General features: G+C 36.0%; 1 protein-coding gene across 1 annotated transcript in view; it reads right to left on the bottom strand.

Moving 5' to 3' along the window:
- CCDC178 (coiled-coil domain containing 178) overlaps positions 1 to 21,669 on the bottom strand; it is a 353,748-nt gene that overhangs the window by 249,830 nt on the left and 82,249 nt on the right. The window contains exons 11-12 of the mRNA XM_069467842.1: positions 12,612 to 12,707; positions 12,330 to 12,466 (exon numbers count right to left, since the gene is read on the bottom strand). Coding sequence (XP_069323943.1) covers positions 12,330 to 12,466; positions 12,612 to 12,707 — 233 coding nt within the window. The remainder of the gene's footprint in view (positions 1 to 12,329; positions 12,467 to 12,611; positions 12,708 to 21,669) is intronic.

Below are 21,669 nucleotides of genomic sequence, written 5' to 3'. Positions count from 1 at the left end.
TGCTATTTTTAAGGTGCACAATATATAAGCAATAGGATCAGAGGTCCCCAACCTTTTTGGCACCAGGGAAAGACAAATTTTCACACACCAGGGTTGGGGGCGGGGGATGATTCAAGCTCATTACATTTATCGTACAGTCAAACCTCTCTGCAAGTATGATAATCTGTATTTGCAGCTGCTCCCCAGTGTTAGCATCACTACCTCAGTTTTACTTCAGATCATCAGGCATTAGATTCTCATAAGAAGCTACAACCTAGATCCCTCGCATGTGCACTCTACAGTGGGCTTCTTGCTCCCGTGAGAAGCTAACGCTGCTGATCTGACAGGAGGGAGCTTATGTGGAGTAATGGGGAGCGGCTGTAAATACCGCAAGATGAAGCTTGGCTCACTGGCCTGCCACTCGCCACTCACCTCCTGCTGTGCAGCCCAGTTCCTAACAGACCAAGGCCCAATACCAGTCTGTGGCCCGGGGTTGGGGGAGCACAGCAATAGATTATATATTAAGGAATTATGTAACATATTTAAATAGCATAACAGTCTGGAAACGGCAACAAGTGGTGAGATGGTATCCTAGTGGAATCTTCGTATACATAACAGTTCCAATTTGGGGAAGTTTTGTCGGAGTATTTGCTTGACTTATTTTTTGGACTTAAGAAAAAAGAGAAGCTGGGAATAAGCAGAAGGTGACTCAGATAAATGACTGAGTAGAAAACAAAAACAAAAACAAAAACAAAACAAAGGATAGAGTAAGAATAGCAGAATACTTCTGAGAAAAACAATGGATATAGGCAAATATAGAGATGGAGAAATATGTAGAGCCATAAGCTTTTGATATGTCTTTGAAGTAGTAAATTTTGTGTCCAAAATCTTCTGTAATGTTCCAGAATCAGGAATTAAGACGTACCTAGCAGAGGAATAGAGGCAATGTGGTTAAGTGCAAAGAACATAAATTTTGGACTCAGACTTGTATTCAAATCGCAATTGCTCCTTAGTGGAGATGGTTTCATATTCAATTTCCTTATCTGTAAGATTAACTTAATAATGCCTATCATCAAGGTTGTTATGAAGTTTAACTCTAAACAAATTTAGGGTACTATGTACATACACCTTACCCACATTGAGCAACACAGATTATTCACTAAACAGTTTTTTGTTCATTAAAATAGTATGTAAGAACAGCGTGGATCTTTATAACATTTTCTGGTTTAGTGAGATGGAAAACAATGAGAGGAAAAATAAATGTAAAAAAGGTAAATAACCATTAATATTGTTTTGGAATGGAAAGAGATCTCCCAAGTGGATGTGATGTCAGAATATATAGCAGAGAGAACAGGAGTACAGAGATACTAAGGAACAAAGGCAGAAATAAGGATACTTTTATATTCAGCTCTCATTCATTCATTATGTCATTTATTCAACACCTATTGAGAAAAACACATACATAATGCCTGCAAGTAAGCAGCTTAGCCCAAGAGGAAGAAGTAACATAACAAATCAACAGTAACTATGCATTGTGTAGTGCTAGGAGAGAAGTACATGGAGCCAGAGAGGGTTAGTTTAATGGATGCTTTTTGAGCAGTGATTACATGTCAAGTGCTGTGTGAGGTGGTTGAGAAACAAAGATGAATTAAAACAAAGGTTCCTGGTTTATACTCTCAGGAAGGAAAAAGGAAACAAACAAACAAATAAGAAAGCAGATTCCCATGGAATAATAAGTACAATAGTGGAAAAAGCACTTAACATCGCTTTGGTTTGTGGATAGAGGAAGATAAGTTACCAAGAGAGCAAGCTTCTGGGAATAATATCTGAGCTAGTGAATGAATGATCAATTAATCAGATTAAAAAAGAAGCTGAAGAAGAGAAGGGGAAGGAAGAGGAGGAGCAGCAGGAGGAAGAAAGAGGGGGAGGGAAAACAGAGTTCCAACAGAGGAATAAGAGAGACCAAGATTGAAGCTCAAAACAATATGAGTTTGGATACAGACGCGTTTGAATCGGCTAGAACATAAAGATTGCTACGGTTTGTTTGTCTCCATCAAAACCTATGTTAAAATTTGATTTCCAATGTGGCAGTGTTGGGAGGTAGGGTCTAATGGGAGGAGTTTGAATCCTGGGGCGGATCCCTCATGAATGGCTTGCTGCTGTTCTCACAGTGGAGACTGAGTTCTTGCTTTGGCTAGACGGATTAATTTTCATGGAAATGGATTAGTTTGCAGGAGAGTGGGTTGTTATAACACCAGAGTGCCCCTTGGGTTTTGTCTCTATGCGCGTGCAGCAGGAAAGCCCTAGCCAGAAGCCAGGGTCACGCCTTGGAACTTGCTGGCCTGCAGACTGTGAGCTAAATAAACCTTTTTTCTTCATAAATTTCCCAGCCTCCGGTATTCTGTTATATTCTAACACAAAATGACTAAGGCAAAGATCATAGAAGAAAATGGTAAGAGGTGAGTCTGAAGTTGAACAGGTGATAATTTACAGTGTCTAATCTATCGGTCTGGGAGCTTGGACTTTATCCTATAGCTGGTAGGAAGCATATGAAACTTTTTTAAGCTGCTGGAAGTAAATAACGATTCATCCTCTGTAAATACATCATACCAGTGACACATATGAGGTTCATACTTGGAACAAGTGAGACCAGCTGGAAGCCTGTCTTAATGTTCCAACCAAGAGACAATTAGGGCCTGATTTATTTAATTGGTAACTGAAACAAAGAGAAAGAAAAATACCCATTGGAGAAATATTTAAAAGATAGATTTAGTAGAAGTTGGTGACATGTTGGCTGTGAGCCAGGAGAGAGGGATTTGGAACAATGTCTGAAACAGGTAACTTGGTGGGTAACAGTGCAAGATGTGTGGATGTGTGTTGGGAGAGAGAGTGGATATTCAGAACGATACTGTTGGGAGAGATAAAGAATGTGGAGTGAGACTAAAAAGTCAAAAAATATATATAGTACATGTTAAAATAATGAGAGTGAGTGAAAAGAAGTAGAGTAAGGATGTAAGTGGGCTGAGAGTAGAACCCTAAGCTAATCTGTGACGGGCAGGCAGAGACAAAGGAGCCCTACAGGATTTCTCAAAGGATAGCTTCAGAGAGTTAGAGGAAGCACCAAGAGAATGGAATTCTGAATCTCAAAAAGGGAATGCCATCAAGGAGGGCATAGACACAAATGGTTGGGTCACATGCAAAAAGGACAAAAAAAAAAAAAAAGACATGCAATAGGACTAAAAAAAAATCTAGTGGATTCAGGAAGACAGGTCTTTCTTGCACTTAAGTAAGATAAATTTTGGTAGCATGGGGGTTTCAGAAGCCAGGCTGCTATATGTCAAAAAGTGATTAATAGTCAAGCAAATATTTTAGCAACTATTGCTAACTTTGTGAGAATTTTAATGAGAACAAAAGGGAACTGCTAAGTGATTGCTAAAGGTACAAACAGGATAAAGGCAAAGCTTTTGTTTTATGTAGGAAGAGGATTAATGATGTCTATAGGCCAAAAAGATAAGGAAGGGAAAAAGGTAATGAATAGAAATGTCAAAAATAGAAGTGATATGAATAAAACTATGTCCTGAACAGGCTAGAAGAGGTTGAGAACAAGAGCAGAGATGGAGTCATTCACCTTGAAAAAAAAGTACCATTTGCCCCTTGAATTTAAAGAGGGCGGAAAGCTATTCGCAGATATTGTCACTGTAGAATACATTTGTTTGACAAAAGGCATGTCATGACTTTAATTTCTCCTTCCAATATGAGTAAGCTATAGTATAAATAAATTGAAGTTTTATTTCTGAGTTTATCTTGTGTAGGATTTACTGTGATGTCTGAATATGATTCATGCTTTAAAAATTATAGACTATTTGCCATTATCTTTTTGAATACTGCTTTTCCCATTCTCTCCTTTCTTTCTTATTGTATTTTCTACAACTCTAATATTTCTTATTTTGTCTCTTTTTCTTTCTGTGCTTCATTCTGGCTTCTGCTTTATGTTTCCAAATACACTGAATATTTTTTCCCTCATCTCTATCTGCTACTTAATTAATGAAATCTTTAGTAGAGATGAATCCAGTTTTAATTTTTACACATTTTGGTGGGTTCTTTTTCAAAACTGCCGCATTATTTTATTTATTTTGAGACAGAGTCTCACTCTGTTTCCTGGACTAGAGTGCCTTGGTGTCAGCCTAGCTCACAGCAACCTCAAACTCCTGGGCTCATGCGATCCTCCTGCCTCAGTCTCCCGAGTAGCTGGGAGTACAGGCATGTGCCACCATCCCCAGCTAATTTTTTTTGTTTCTATTTTTAGTTGCTCAGCTAATTTTTTTCTATTTATTAGTACAGACAGGGTCTCTCTCTTGCTCAGGCTGGTCTCGAACTCCTGAGCTCAAATGATCCACCCCCCTCGGCCTCTCAGAGTGCTAGGATTACAGGCGTGAGCCACCGCGCCTGGCCTGCCTGCACTATTTTGATGGTGTTATATTAGTTTGTTTTGTTCCCTTTAACCATTTAAAACTTACTTAGGTAGAATGAACCTAATAAATTCTATTATCTAAGTTCTATGATAATTCTACTATTTGAAATTCTTGAGGAATAAGTATTCTGCTGGTGATTTCTGATGACTCTCATTCAGGGTGGGTTTTTCCTTATGTGTTTCATAATTTGGGGGGCTCATTTTAAATAAAAGACTTACTTCATCTGAAGTATCTTGAGTGGCCTCAGTATGCAGAATTTCTCTAGAGAAGATATGAGCATAGCAGGATAACATTTTTATGATAACTTGTTGGTTAGGGCCTTCCACTATCACATAGTGTAATGTAAACATCAAACCAGTGTGAAAAGAGGCCAGACTAGGAATGTTCTCACTTGGATTTCTATCACCCAAGTCCCAGGCTTAGATAGAGACACACTTTCTTGTCTCTGCCTTTGCTTGTGGATATGTTTGTTTTTTTTTTTTTTTCTGGTCCATCCATTCAAGTGCACTTATTTTATCCAGCTCCCTCATTTGCACAGATCCATGGTCCAAGATCTATTTTTTTTTTTTGAAGCCATTAACATTCAATTCCCTTGTTTACCAAGTTTAGCAAGGCCACTCTTCCATCCATATTTTCATGGTGGCCAAATATTAGCTCGGAATTTAGCCTACAGTTGTTCAATTACTTTCATTGCATTGCCCGCTGGGGATTTCTTTTACCTTCCCATAGTACGGCACTTCATTAAAAGGATACAAGCCCTATTTATGCCCCATTTGTAGAAAATTTTGTAGCATTTTGTAGCAAGACACTTTCATATTCTCTTATATCCATATTGCAGATTGTAGGAAATATAAATGCTCGTTACTTGTCTGTCTACACTATTGTTAGACATCTCATCTTGTCCCATGTTGAATTTTATGACTCCAAATTTGTCTTCAGTATCCTCCTCATCCTGGGCTATAAACCAATGTGTTGAATTGTTACTTTTCATAGGAATCTGAAATTTAATATGGCCCAAGGAGACTTATCTTCTTCCCCCAAATCCTCTTCATATCCTTCTACAAGCCCTTGCTATCTCAGCAAGCAGCCTAACCATTTTTCTTTTCCTCCCATATTGTATCCCAGCTACCAAAGGGTCATCTCCAAAATATATCTGAAAATCAGCTATTTCCTACAAATGATACTGCAAAAACCCCAACTTATGTCATTATTTTCATAATATTTCTGAACTACCAAAAAAACTGTCCTTCACTAAGCAGCCCAAAGTGTAAGATTATAAAAAACTTTAAATTTATATACTTTTATCACAGTCCACTTATAAACTTTTAGTATCTGAGCCCTGTCTGCCTTCCAACATTCGTTTCCCTGAATTATCCCCTCTCATATGCAGTTTTTCAGCAACACTGGTCTCCATTCTGTTTACAGAGTGTATGAAATTTTTACCCATCTCAGGCCTTCTAAATTTTCTATTCCTTTTGTTCAGAATTCTCTGTTGCAGACTGTCATGTCTTCTTCATTCAGGTCTCAATTCCAATGTTACTTTCTTAAAGAGGTGACCCTGGCCGTGTTTGCTAAAGCAGAGCACCTGTCCCTAACTCTCTCCTGGCCTGCCACTCTCTGCCACATTATCCAATTTTATCTTCCTCACAAGACTATCAGGGACTGAATGTTTAAAAATATATTTATTAGTTCACACGTTTATATATTATCCCATAGGAGAGTATAAACTTAATATCTTTAGCATCTAAAACAGTGTCAGACACAAAGCAGGTCCTCAGGCACACACATGCACATACCAACACATTCACTTTTAAGGCTATATTTAGTTATAACTATAAATTTGTAATAATAATCTATTAGTCATAATTATAAAGTTATAAAATGCTGTTTGGAGGTGCATTTTCAATGAAGTGAAAATTAAGATATATGAAGCTATTTCTCAGATGAGCCACTAAAGGATGAAAATCATAGACCTTTATATTAATTTATGTATCTCATATAATGTAGCACATTATAGACAGTATACTGGAAATGAATGTTTTCTACTGAAAATATTATTTAACATGCATTTAATGCATGTCAGCAATGTGTCAGGCACAAGTTAGTTCTCAAGGATTCAAAAATGGGGAAAAGTATGCATAGTCCCTGTTTGCAAATAGAGTAGTGGGCATTCAGCTGTGCATTTGGTCTTTTTCATGTTATATGTAAAAACATCACTAAGCCCATATTATCTCTAAGAGAAAAAATAATTAAACAAGTTTGATATCTTCATAGAGTATTTATAGGAAACTACAGAAATGAGTTTTTAAGAATCCCAGGTAATAACGGTTGAGATGAGCTGCAGTGCAGAAGCTCCTGCAAGCTCCCTCCCTGCACGTCTTACTGTGTTTACTAGGCCACTAAGTATAGCTTCTATAATAATTATTTGTTTTCTTGGAGACTGACTGACTGCAGGAAGTTTCATATGTATGAATGTATTATTATACACATGCATTGCAATTTTAGAACCTACCTTAATGTCTGCATATTATATGAATTTAATAAATCATTAACAAATGATTAAATGCATTTTAGTTGGACTGAACTAACAATTTAGGTAATTTAGTGTTTGTTTTTAAAGTAACATTTTATTGAAGTAGAAGAGTATACAAATCAAAGAGTATGGCTCCATCCATTTTCAATGTGAATGTATTAATAACAATACCACCCTCATTCAGATGAAATGAAAAGTACATATGGCCAGCAGAAGCCCCTAATGTGTGCCCTCCCAGTCACTACCACCCAGTAGGAACTGTAACATTGAGGCCTGTTACCATGTTGCCTGTTTTCAAATAGGATCACAGAGTACATACTGTCATTCTGTCTTCTTTTGCTCAATATTATGTTTGGGAGACTCACCCAAGTTGTCCCATGCAGCTGGAATCTGTTCATTCTCATTGCTCCAGAGGATTACTTTGTATGAATATGTTTCATTTTATTCATCCATTGTATTCTTGATGTTCATTTAGGTATTTTCTAGCTTGTAACTATTAAAATAATGCTGTGAACATTCTTGAAAGTGACTTTTGATGCCGGTGGTATACAGTACCAGTGCATATATGAGGTCTGTCTGGATAGTATCAGCCATGTGATACAAAAAATAGAGACATTTAGTGAAGAAGATACAAGAAACATTGTGTATAGGACAATGACGCCTCATTCCCCTTGGGACCTCACACAGTTCTCCCAGAGTCTCTTAACCTAACCCGTACTCATTCAAATATTCTCAGGTGATCTGCTTGTTGCAGGCCATCCAGATCATGGATCACTTTGAACAGATTCTTGACCATCTTTGAAGCATTGTGCCACACTTTTATTTGCACTGCACTCATCACATTGTCCCCAAAAGCCTGAATCATCTGAAGTTTCCATGGAAGAATGTTCAACCTTAACACAAAATTTGATGCAGGTTCGTTGCTCTACTTGCTGCCATTCTGAATGCGATGGCCACACAGTACACATGCTCACTCAATGTCGTCTAGAGCCCTACTGACTAGTACAGCGAAGTTGTCATTGTTTACCCATGTGCATTACAATCCACTCGCCTTGGCTGTCAGGTTACATCCATGTCGTGCACACCATCTCGTTATATTAACAGTGGCTGGATAAATTCTGGATAGACCTTGTATACCTAGGAGTGGAATGTGTTTAACTCTGTAGTAGATAGTACTAAAATATTTTTTTAAATTGTTGTACAAAATCCCACTCCCACTGGCAGTAAAAGTTCTGGTTACTCCACTTTCCTAATCAAAACTAAAGTATCAATAGTGTTTGCATTTTAGCCTTTCAGGTGAGTGTGGAGTTGTATTTCATTGCCGTTTTAGTTTATATTTTCTGATGACTGAAATTAATCACCTTTTCATGATTATTGTACATTTGATTATCCTCTTTTGTGAAGTGACTGTTTAAATCTTTGCCCATTGTTGTTGGATCATCTTCTTTTTCTTTGTTAATTTGTATTTTTATTGTCATTTTATATTTATCATTATATATTTATATTTATTATTTTATTATTTGTTAACTTGTCTTTATTGATTTATTGATTTATCTTCTCAGATATAGGCATTACAAATATCTTTTATCAGTCTGCGGTTTACCTTTTAATTGACTTAATGGCTTATTTATTCATCAGTTGTTTTTTTTTTTCCTTATGATGGTATTTATTTTCCTACTTAAGAAAACTTTGCCTTACTCATATTTATTAAAATATTTTTTGATGTTTTCTGTTAGTATTTTTTATTGTTTTAACTTTCACATTTACAACCGTATTTCAAAAATTAGACTGCTGTTTGTGGTGGTAGGTAGATGTAAGGATTTATTTTTTCTTAATGCTATTTAGAAAGGCCACTTAACTTTCTGCTGCACTGCAGAGACACACTTATCACAAATCAAGTGAATGTATATGTTTGGATCCAATTCTGGACTTTCTATTTAGCTCCATTGGTCTGTTTCTCTGTCCTTACACCAGTAACAAGTCATTTTATATATTGAACCTTTTCACAATTTTTGAGAAATGATACTGGAATTTATCAAGCTTAGTTGTACTTCAACATTGTCCTGAATGTTTGTGCTTCTCTGATTTCCCACATACACTTTAGAGTCAGCTTTTAAATTTGCACATATACCTACATGCACAGAAACATAAAATTTGCTAAGAATTTATTTGAGATTATATAAACAACTTTAGAATAGTGAGTGTTTCAATCCATGGCCAACATATCCCACCCCACTCATTGATTTATACCTTCTGTAATTTGCCTTAATAATAATAAACGGTCTTCTGTGTAGAGTTATTATACATCTCCTTGCTAGATTTATTCCTTAGATTTGATGTTTTAAAATTATATTGCAAGTGATATCTTTCAAAATTTTATTTACAACTGATTGCTATTGTTATCTATTGAGGTTTCAATTTTCTAGCTGTCTCTAGCTTGGACAATACTACAGAATTTAATAGTTATATAATCTTTTTTCACATTTAAGTATAACATAGAGCTGTTAGTCCCCATTAATAGTCATTTTAAAATTATCTTGGTTAGTCATTTTGTCAAATAATTGCTTATTTTATTAAATACTATTACATTAGAAATTTGGTTATCATAATAAAACTTTTAATTTATTTGGTTAAAGGTTAATTTTTCTCATCACTGGATCATATTCAAATTATTAACATCTCCCTGATTTACAAATTCCAAAGTGGACTGGCTTCCTACAATGTAACTTAAACTTACAGATTCATAATATAAACCAATTTTCTTTTGTGAATTTTTATGAATAGAGCAAGAGAGGATCACATGCAATACATTATGTTTTGCTTTCTTTTCTATTACTATATAAGCCATATAAATGTAATTTGTTTATTACCATGTTATATCTATGGTAGCTTAATAAAAGTTGTTATTTTTGAAATCTGTTAGATAATTTCTTGTTTCAGCATATGGCACTTACTTGTTTCCCCTCTGGGGAAAAAGGAATATGTATTTCATTCAGGCTAATCATTGATATGACTTGCAAGTTTTCTGAAGTGCTGACTACTGACATTATTCTATTATAAACTAACTATGCCACCCTATTTGAAAGTTTTGATTTTCTACTATCCTGAAGTTTAAATTGTTTTTATTTAATTAATTTATAAGAAGAACATTGCAGATAGTATCGATGTCCATTTTCATCCTTGTAAAGGAAAAATTTCTAAAACAGGCAACACATTTCTGTGGCATTAAGAACTAAATATATCTATATTTATATCCATGTCCATATCTATTAATATAACTATATTATACAGGTGTCCCAAAAGTCACTATACATACGGAAAATGGGAAATTGTAGCTAAATGTACTTTTGTTTACAAAATAGTCATTACAAAATTTTACAAAATTTTGCCTTTGTATGGAGACTTTTGGGACACCCTGTATATCTATAGCTATTTATACAGGGTCAGCAAGAATTTCTATATGAAATTTAAGCAATTACATGCTCTCTGCTGATTCCCTGATGATTCAAGTATAGCAGGCACACATTCTCCCTTATTGGTAATATTGTCCAAGAAACATGAGAAGGATTATATCCTATCAAAACATCAGAGGGTTCTTACATTATGAATAATTCATATTCTAATACATAGAAGAACATTTAATTTGGCTCTGGATACTAATTATAACTTTTCCATAGGGTAGGAAAATAGAACAGAATCAAAACTACTGGAAGTAGAACATTTTAAACAAAATCATAAATAAATATCACCAAGTGAAGCATCTTCTCATGCCCTAAATGAGACTGGTGATCAGGAGTTCAAGGAACTAGTATTAGATCTTTTTTGCTAAGAGGAAAAAGGGAAGTTAGTGTTATAGCCGGAATTAGTACTAATACCTTGAACTTCTGATTACTTGCTTATTATAACTGCTAGGCATGTGTGTGTGCATGTGTGAATGTGCATTTACATTACTGAATGAAGGCATTCTTCTGATAGTTAAGCCTTTGTCTCACTACATTTTTTTCAAGTTCGAATATATAATAGGCTACATTGTATACACATAGGCATTTAGGAAAGAATGCATCTACTCATTTAAAAATAGTTCAGAATCAAGATTAATCATTAATATTCCTTCAAAATTAGAGCAAAGAACAGAACAGAAACATAGGGAAAAGTAATTAAGGTTAAAATACATATTCATAGAGGAAATTTCCAAACCCTGGTAAGAAAAATTTCCAAATAAGAGTGAACCAGAAACAGTATGAGACTGCCCAAGCAGATATGCCTATTCAAAGGACTTTGTGAGATATGTTTAGCAGAGGTTTTGTCCCTTCACACCTGCTAAAATTAATGCAGATATGGAGAAAAATTGATCATACTTACTTTAAAAAAATAGGAAAAAGAAAACATGTCTGCCTAAATGTAGATGATGGATTAAAAAGGGAAAATAATGACTGTATGTGGACCAGTCTGTAAGTCACTGTAAATTTATGCAAGACAGGATGATAGCTTGTACCAGATAACCAGTGGAGTAATGAAGTGAACAGATTAAAAACATATTTAGTATGTGGAATAGTTCTTGTTGATATGTTGAATATGGAGTTTGAAATAGAGGAGTCAAGAAAACTCATTTGTTTCTATACCAAGAGAACTAGGTATAGTAGTTGCAGGGGAGAGCTGAGGCTTGACTAAAGGAGATCATGAGCTTGATTCGATACACAGTAGTCCCCCCGTATCTGTGTTTTCAGTTTCTGCAGTTTCAGTTACCTGAGGTCAAATGATGTCTGAAAATACTAAAGGGCAAATTCCAGTAATAAATAATACATAAGTTTTAAATTTCAGGCTACTCTGAATAGTGTGATAAAATCACATGCTGTTCCACCCTCTCCCCCCAGGATGTAGTAATTCTTTTGTCCGGCTTATCCACACTGTATATATTACCTGCCCATTAGTCACTTAGTAGCTGCTTTGGTTATCAGATCAAAAAAATTAGTATACATAGGGTTTGGTAATCTCTGTGGTTTCAGTCACCTACTGTGTGTCTTAGAAGGTATCCCCCACAGATAGGGCAGGAACTACTGTTTTTTAAGTTTAAAGTATCTTTGAGTATAAGAGGTTATATCAAAAGGAGGTGAGGAGAGTGTGTAAAACTCATTATTATAAGATCATTTTTTTTTGTTACTTTGACTTTTCAAAAGGGCTATAGAGTGATTAATGAACAACATTTGGTATAGAACTAAACAAAATTTAAGTTAATGATAAACAAAAACAACTCTATATCACTCAAGGGACAGAAATTGTAGAGATTTATTGTATCTAACATATTGGAAATATGATATAAGAAAAAAAATTATTTTCAGAATTACCTGTCACTGATTTGAATTGTTACAGCATCAACATCCATCATAAGTTTTTTATTGTCTTCTGTCACTTGAGTATATGCTATTGAAATATCTCCATAATCTTTTGAGACATTAGAAAGCTCAATATCCCATGATTGTTTCTTTAAGAAAAGAAAAAAGAATAATTTATACATGTTTAATTACCAAAAGGAAAATATCTAATAATAAAATTACTTTTAGTTACATGAGTTAATACTGGGAAGAGAATGGAGATCTATTGGGGAAAAAGGGGAAAGGTAAACTTACTGCAGCATAAAAAGTATTAAGTGCTTCCATATACTGCTTTTCAAACATTTTTTTTTTCCAGGTTAGTTGATCATAAGTTTTTCTCAAATCATCCAGCTAAGGAAAAAAAAAAAATGAACAGAAAATAAGTGAATTGTGGAGCATTTCATCTTTTTATAAATGAAAAAATAGATTATATTTCCCTTTGCAGAGCTACCATAACTTAATCAATATTGATTAAAATAGTATAAAATAACACACTACAGGCATTTACATTAAGAAAATTGGTGCAAGATTCTGAATAAAATATCATGAATCAAGTCTAAATCTAGTCTAGTGTTTAAGTAAATAATTAATCATGATAAAATAGAATGTGTTTCAGTTATGTAAAATTGAAAGACATTAGAGAATTTTGAGTTATAGTTCATCACATCAATAAAGGAAAAAATAATATAAATGTGGCAACACTTTGCAAAATAGCCATTTAATACATTCACTAGTTTCCATAGTTTTTTAAGTTAGTACAAAGAAAAACTACTTATGTGTAATATAAAGAACCAACATCAAATATGAAAATAAATTATGAAATGCTGAACTCTTGCTCATTGAACTCAAGAGTAAGACCACAGTATTTTTATCACCACTATTATTAATCATGTTTTGTGAAAGACTAGCTAACCACAATTAGATAATTAAATCAAGTACTGCCATTATAATATTGAAGATGAATAAATAATATATCTCAACTTCAGATGATATGATTAAATATCTAGAAAAACAAAAGACTCTATTTAAAGCTACAATAAATGATTTTGGTAAAGCGGCTGGATATAAGGATAAGGAAATTAATATCTTTTATCTATAAGAGGAATAGTCTGTTTTAAAAAACATATACTTTAAATGTTTTGTCAAAAATATAGAATATTTGTGAATAAATCTGACAAAAAACCCAAGATCAACTCTAAATTTAAACACAAACTCTTATTTAAAAGCCTAAATCAAGATTCACATGAAAAGAATGATATATGATGGAAAGGTTTAACATAATATAATGTCAGTTCTCTTAAAATTATTTCAAAACATAATAAAATGGAGTATTCACTGTTGAACTGCATCAAATGAAGTTCATATAGAAGTAAAAGTAAAATGGGAAACTAGCTAAGAGGTATTTGAAAAATGAAATTAATGTTGGAAATTTGCTACTGGATATTAAAATATCCTATAATATCACTATATTAAAGCAATATTTATTTTTGTCACTGTAATAAAGAGCAGAGGGCAAAACTAGAGGCCAGAAATACACGTGAATTAATATTTTAAAAAGTGGTATTGGAATTCAGTGAGAGAGAAATTGTTTAATTAATAGAGCTGGAATAATATGGAATCTGATTAAAAAATACAAAGTAGTCTCTCTACCTCACATCTAACTCACATCACAGCAAAAATAAAATTTCAGATGGATAAAAATCTAAGTGCAAACACAAAACATTACAAATTATTAGAGTAATCAATATGAGTTTATTTGTGTAATGTTGGGCTAAAGGATGGCGTCACCTTGCTAAGTAAACCAAGAAATCTGTTGATGTGTTTGACAGAATATTTTATTAAATATAAAAGTCGCATGACAGAAGACACCCTAAACAAAGTTGAAGGAAAAATAAGACCATGAAAAATGTAAACTAAAAGGCCAACATTTTGAGATTACGTCCTTGCAAAGGATATCAGTAAAAATGGCAGAGTAGGAACCCCCAGAAAACTCTCTCCTCCATAAATACAATTACAAAACTGGCAAAAATCATCAAATCAGCCTTCTCAAAACTCTGGAAGTTAACCAAAGGCTTGCAGCAATTTAGGGAGCACTTTTTCAATGATAACAGCCTAATCCCAGTAAGAAGAATGAGCTTGGTGGTGTTTTAACTTCTCCTAGTTCTCTCCACCTCTACAGAAGCCTCTAAGGAAAACAACCCACAATTTGTGGTGAAAACCAGCAATCTGGTAGCCACCAAAGGGAGCAGAACCAGGCCATTCAAAGCCTCATTCTCAAAAAACTGTCATTATTTGACCTGTCTGGTAGATTTTTGAAGACCTCATTTGCAAAAAATGTCTGTATTTGATTTGATGCAAAGCTCAAGCAGTACAAAAAGTCTTTCCCCAGAAATGTCTTTTCTTGGGGCATAATTGTTCAAAAAAAAAAAATTACAGGCAATTGATTAACTTTTATTCAAAAAAATTACAGGCAATTGATTAACTTTGTAGCTAAAAATTGTGACAAACAGTAGACTAATCAACAAACTTAAGAGGAAAGGCTGGGAATGATGTTCATAGTGGCTTTGTAAAGCTCCAACATATTCCAGGGAGGCTACAAATACCCAGGGATGTGTGGAAGCCCGGGGGCTTTTCACATGTATTCCTAATACCTGAGAAGCTCCTTGAGGCTCTATGAAAGCAGGAAGTTAAAACTAAGGCAGAATTGACAACTGCCTGAGTGAATATTAAAGGTGTGCCTAAACAAGCCAGCACACAGAGCACAGTTTGCAGTTCCTTAAAATGTTAAACATAGAATTATCATATGACCCAGAAATTCCACACCTAGATATATAACCAAAAGAAATGAATACACATACACACCAAAACTTGCACATGAATGTTAATAGCAGCATTATTCATCATAGCCAAAAGTTCCATCTACTGAAGAATGAATTTAAAAAATGTGACATATTCATACAATGGAAGTTATTCAGCTATAAAAAGGAAAGAAGTACTGATAGACTCTACAACATACATGAACCTTGAAAACATTATCTAATTGACATAAAAGACCACCTATTGTATGATTACATTTGTATGAAATGTCTAGAAGAGGCAAATCCATAAAGATAGAAAGTAAATTAGCTAGTTGCCAGGGGCTAGAGGGAAGAGAAATTGGTAGTGACTGCTAAAGGCTACAGAGTTTATTTTTGGAATAATTAAAATATTCTAAAATTAGATAGTGGGTAAGGTTCCATAACCTTGTGAATATACTAAAATCCACGGAATTATACAATTAAAAACTAAAAGCCAACATGCTTAAGATGCAACAAGATCCTACAGTGCAATGACAAAAGTGAATAATTCATTGAGACTTTGTTTTTCAAACCATTTCAGAGCCTTCTTTATTATTTTAGTCAAATTTGCATACTATACCATATGTATTATTATATATTCAATGGTTTTTATGTCAACTCACTTGTTTACATAACAAAATAAAAATAAAATACAAGTAGTACTAAACATATTCAATTTATGAAAAGAAATGTAAAGTATATTTTGCTTGGAAGAATTTAATATCTTATGATTAGTAATTAAAGGAACATTTGAAACAATATTTTAACTTTAAGAGGTTAAATGAATTATAAAACAATTTATCTGTATATACATATATATATTAATAATTTTCCTAGATAATTGAACATTAGACTTAATTTCTAACCAAAATGAAAATAGTTTTTTAATAAATTTTCATTTCAAAAAGCCTTGGAAATATTTTTCAGAATTTGTTCAGAATTTGCTAAATTACTTTGCATGACAGCAAAGGGATATGCAAGCTTTGTTACTCACTCATCATTACTAATTTTTGTTGCTGTTGAGACGGAATCTGGCTCTGTCACCTGGGCTAGAGTGCCATGGCATCAGCCTAGGTCACAGCAACCTCAAATTCTTGGGCTCAAGCAATTCTCCTGCTTCAGCCTCCCGTGAGCTGGAATTACAGGCGTACACCACCACGCCCAGCTAATTTTTTCTATTTTTAGTAGAGACGGGGTCTCATTCTTGCTCAGGCTGGTTTCGAATCCTGACCTCAAGTGATCCTCCTGCCTTAGCCTCCCAGAGTGCCAGGATTACAGGTCTGAGCCACTGGGCCCGGCCATCATTATTATCATGTTTAAAAAATAACCATGAGAAAACTATTAATTGAGCTTTTCACTAGTGAGCATATTTTGACTGTATTCCCCAAATAAATTTCTAACCAAGTCTTTGGGACAATAAGATACATCTAGTTTGACATAAAGAGTTTATTCTGTGGCTTCAATTTGGCTGATTTTTTTTCCTTAGTGTGGAATACTTAAGAATTAAGAAATTTAAAATTTTTGAATGAGAAAACATCTTTGTAAAATATCCTAATTTTTAATATATTTCCCAATCATAAAAGTCATCAAGAAACCTGAATTTTTCACCCTCAAAGATTTGAAGCTATTTTGGCAAATTTAATAGAGAATGAGGAGTTTTCAGGAAAACCAGTATAAAAGAATAATTATTGATCATCCAGTTACAATCTGAGAAATCATATGAATATTTGATGATTTCAACTAATTTGTTGAATCATTTTCACAACTTCATGATGCACCTGTCTTAAAATCTCTGTATCTCTGTGATGGCTTTTCTATGAATACAGGGTTGATTTTGCTTCCTCAACAGTTGTTTGAGTATGTGGATCAAACTGTTTTCTCTTACTATGGCATTAATATCAATCTGTATTTAACCAAAAACATGGATTCCAGGATATGCTGCTGTTTCTTAAGAAGTCATCAGTAAGTTTAAAATTTCTTTATTTGGAAACATTAACAAAGAGTGTTCACAATATCAATGAATTGATCACTTCGCAATGAATTGTACCAACTTTTTTATACTAGAAGTAATAATTACTTAACTTCTTTAGGTTTTTGGTCACATCTATTAGTGAAAGATGAATTGTATTATTCAACATAAGCATTTAATAAATCATTTTGTTTGCTGTATGTCTGAATCTCACTATGCTACTATTTATTTGGTAGCAGTCTTTTTCTTTATTTTAGAATATTACAGAGGTACATTTTGGTTACATGAATTGCTTTTGTACAGTTTGAGCCAAAGTTATAAGTGTGTCCATCCCCCAGATAGTGTGCATTGTACCCATGAGGTGTGACTTTACCCATTCCCTCATCCCCCCTCCCACCTGCTTGATTTCTATTGAAATTTACTACCACATGTGAACATGAGTTGATCTATAAGTTTCAATTTAGTAGTGAGTACATATGATTTTTATTCTTCCATTCTTGTGATACTTCACTTAAAAGGATGGTCTCAGTTCCATCCAGGTTGTTACAAAAGGTATTAGTTTACCATTTCTTTTTATGGCTGAATAATACTCATGGTATATTAATACATATACCACATTTTATTGATCCACACATGTATTGATGGACACTTGGGTTGTTTCCACCATCTTTGTGATTGTGAATTGTGCTGCTATAAACATTTGAGTGCAAGTGTCTTTTTAATAAAATGTCTTTTTTTCTTTTGTGTACAAGGGTCCCAACCCCCACGGCACTTCCTGCCCCCACAGACCCAAGCCAGGACGGCAGGTACCATATTGCTTTTCCACCCACTGTGGGCCTTTGTCTTCCCCTAGTGGGCTTCAACTCCTTAGGTTTCATCCTGCTGGTTCCCACCCAGACATTTCCCAACTCCGGCCCAGACTGCAGGGGTCCAGAGCCACAGGAGTCTGTCGGGTCCCAGGTGATCTGTATGACTCCAGAAAAAGCCTGGACATTCTGGGTGCGCTGCCTCCTGGCAAGAGGGTTGGAAATGACCAGAGTGCTAGCATTCCTCCATAAAGACTCTTTTCCTCCCTTTCCCCTCCCTCACCTGTGGCTGCCATGAGAGACAATTGAGCCACCACACCAAGTATGGGACTCAGGCCTTTCCTCTTGGGGTCCTGCAGCAGACTGAGGGGTGCTCAGACTGTGAGCCCCCTGCTCACTGGCCCTCCCCGGTGCTGTTGGCCAGTGGCTCCGTCAGAGCAGAGCATTCCCCAAGGCAGAGGGATGTCAATCCTTCTCAGGCACCCCTTGGGCATGGGCAATGTGGGACAAGTGCACTTTTCCTGGGCATGGGCAGGTACTAACCTTGGTCTAGGGAGGTGAGGGAGCCCACATGGGCAGATCAGGGGGCAGAATGCAGTGTGGGTCCTACCTGCGCCATGCTCATGGGGCACCCCTTCCCTCACGGGAGGGCCTCACTGTCAGCTCAGGCCAGGATCCTGGACAAAGAACCTCCTGGCCCATAGCACAGTCGTGGAGGAGATTGGCTGGCTTGGGCTCCTGCCTCTGGGCAGATGCCAGAGGAGACGATAGAGCAGAGGAGCAGGGGAGAAGAGTGAGGCCCATTGTAGACTGCCAGTTTGTGAGTCTCAGATGGACCTGCCTCCACAAACAGACTTTCTGGATGGGAGGGACCACTTCAGTCTCTCCCTGGTGGCTCTGCCCAAAAGTTGGGAGCAGACCTTTGACCCCTGCTGAAACAGATACCTTGCCAGCTTTTGTAGAGCCTGAAGTCAGGCTCACCCAACCCAGCCCTGCCCAGCCACACTCCCCTACCTGCCTCTGCCAAGGCAGATAATAAGGACTCACCTGGAAGTTCCAGGGCCCCATCTACCACCTGGGCCATTTGAGTGCTTCTCCTGAAGGACTAGAGCTGGTCACAGAACCCAAAAACAACATTGCAGTTTGTTCCTTCTGGCAAGTGCCACTTACTGGCAGGGGGGTCAATTTGCAGGCCCTTTATAGCATTTACTGAGTCAATATTACAGGGTTGTGTGGGGGTCCAAGGAGTGGCCATTTGGGGGAGCACCTACCACTCCCCACAGAAAAACTATGTGATTGGATAAGGGTGGAAAGAACCCAGCCTGGGGCCTTAACAAGTGTTTAGCCCCCTCCCTGAGAACAAGAACAGCTCTCCCGATTAGGAGCACTTATCCTGACCCTCCTACCAGCGGCTCCCACTAATAGATGGAAAAGCAACTTCTGAGCCCTGGCGAGGCTTTGCAAAGCATTCAGGCTCCCAAAACATAGCCACTAAGTGCCCTGCTCCTCTCCCTACCTCAGTGATGGTGCAGATCAAGAAACCCCCTGGGAAGTACAGGATCCCTCCTAAAGCTTGAGGCACTCAAGTACTCCACCTGGGGACCAGAGTCTAGCACAGATACAAAAAAACACCTCAGCAGGGGCTTTATCACGTGAACATCAACCAATGACAGGGAGAACAACAATATGGCCCACGATAGTGTGTTTCATCTCAAGCAAACGGAGTGCCTGATTCACACTCACAGGTACCACCCACCATCACTGAGAGTAAGTTGGGGGAACTAACTCACTACACACTGTTGGGAAGAGGTGAAGACAGCAGGCCAGAGGTAAGCCAAGAGCTACACCAAACCTGCTAGAACACCCCATAGGCAACTCAGGACCATCACTCCTCTCCCTGGCATGCTCAGGGATTGAACCTCGGGGACCCAGAGACGGGCCAGTAAGCCAGGCCCAGCACCCCCAGTTCTCAACTGAGAGGCCAGATGAGAAAGAATCAGTGAAGCAACTCCAGAAACATGAAAAATCAGAGCAAAAGGATATCCCCCAAAAGAAAACAATAACTCCCTACCAATGGATACCAAACAAAACAAAAGATTGAAATGACAGATGAAAAATTTCAAATATGGATTGTAAGGAAGCTCAATGAAATACAAGAGAAAATAGAAACCCAACATAAATAAATCACAAAAACAATGCAGTAAATGAATGAAAAATTTACTAAGGAAATCAAAGTACTGAAAAAAAAATCAAACAGAACTTCTGGAAATGAAAAATTCATTCAAGGAAATAGAAAGCACAGTGGAAAGTCTTAAGAATAAGGCTAAATCAGGCAGAAGAAAGAATCTCAGAGCTTGAAAATAACATCTTCAAGTTAAACAAGTCAGTCAAAGGGAAAGAACTGAGAAACAAGAGGAACAAACAAAATCTACAGGAAATATGGGACCATGTAAAGAGGCCCAACATAAGAATCGCAAAGTGATGAAGAAAATACACAAGAGTTGGAAAACCTATTTGAGGGGATAATGGAAGAAAATTTCTCTAGTGTTGCTAGAAATCTAGATATCTAGGTTCAAGAAGCTCAAAGGACCCTTGGGAGATTCACTGGAAGAGGCAATCACCATGACACACAGTCAGTCATTACAATGGCCAAAGTAAACATGAAAGAAGCACTCCTACCAGTGTAAGGTGAAAGCAGCAGGTAACCTACAAAGGAAAACCTATTAGACTAACTGCAGACTTCTCAACTGAGACCTTACAAGCCAGAAGAGACTGGGGCTCTATTCTCAGTTTTTGGTAGCAGTCTTGATGAATGTCTTGCTAATTGCATTAGCAGATCTGGGTTCTGAAATTCAGTGCAATGCTAAAAACATGGTTCTAAGGATTTAGCACTTTCATTTTATGTCTCTCTGCACATAAGTTTCCACCAGATTTAAGTATCCTTTTTGTTTTAAAATTTTAATAGGTTTGTAGAATATTTATGCTTCAACATGACATTTGATTTTGGATTATTTCATATTTGACATTGTAACAAATCCTAGCACACATAATAAAATAGATTCATTTTCTTCAGTATAAAACCCAAAATTCAAATAAATTTGAATTATTTCCACCTTTATTTCTTTTCAACTCATACATTCACGATATTAGTAAAGGGTTATGTAAGCAATACTTCAATCTGGGTCTTCACATTCATCTGAAAACAATTTATATTCTTCACTAGTATCTTTACCTCTATTTTCATTTTTAACCACTTGTCTATGATTGAGTCTACAGAAGGGCAAAAATCAGAGATGGGCTTAATACCAGTGAGCGTGCTTTCTAGTACACTGATGCAAAAAATATACATATTTCACATACCAAGCAATTGACAATCTCCAGAAGTGGGTTTCCAATATATTTTTCAATGGAAAGAATAAAAAGTAAACACGAACATTCGGTAGCTAAGGGTCAGAATTAATGATCTGTACCACCATGCCCCTGATGAATGTTTATGGAAGGCTCAGTAAATAAAGTTATGAAACATTCATGAGCACACCTTAAGCACTGCATGTGTAAATTCTTGAGATTTATAACTTTTGGATAAGTACTATTGCTTTAACCCTACCCTAAGCAATAAAATCCATGGAATCACTGGTCTTATGTGCTAATTCCTTTCCTAATATAAATAATAATATATACGTAACTCTGAAAATGTTACT

The sequence above is a fragment of the Eulemur rufifrons genome, chromosome 5 (assembly GCF_041146395.1).
Source record: "Eulemur rufifrons isolate Redbay chromosome 5, OSU_ERuf_1, whole genome shotgun sequence".
Taxonomy (NCBI): Eukaryota; Metazoa; Chordata; class Mammalia; order Primates; family Lemuridae; genus Eulemur; species Eulemur rufifrons.
Note: the sequence above shows the minus strand (reverse complement) of the source record. Positions and strands in the feature narration are given on the sequence as shown.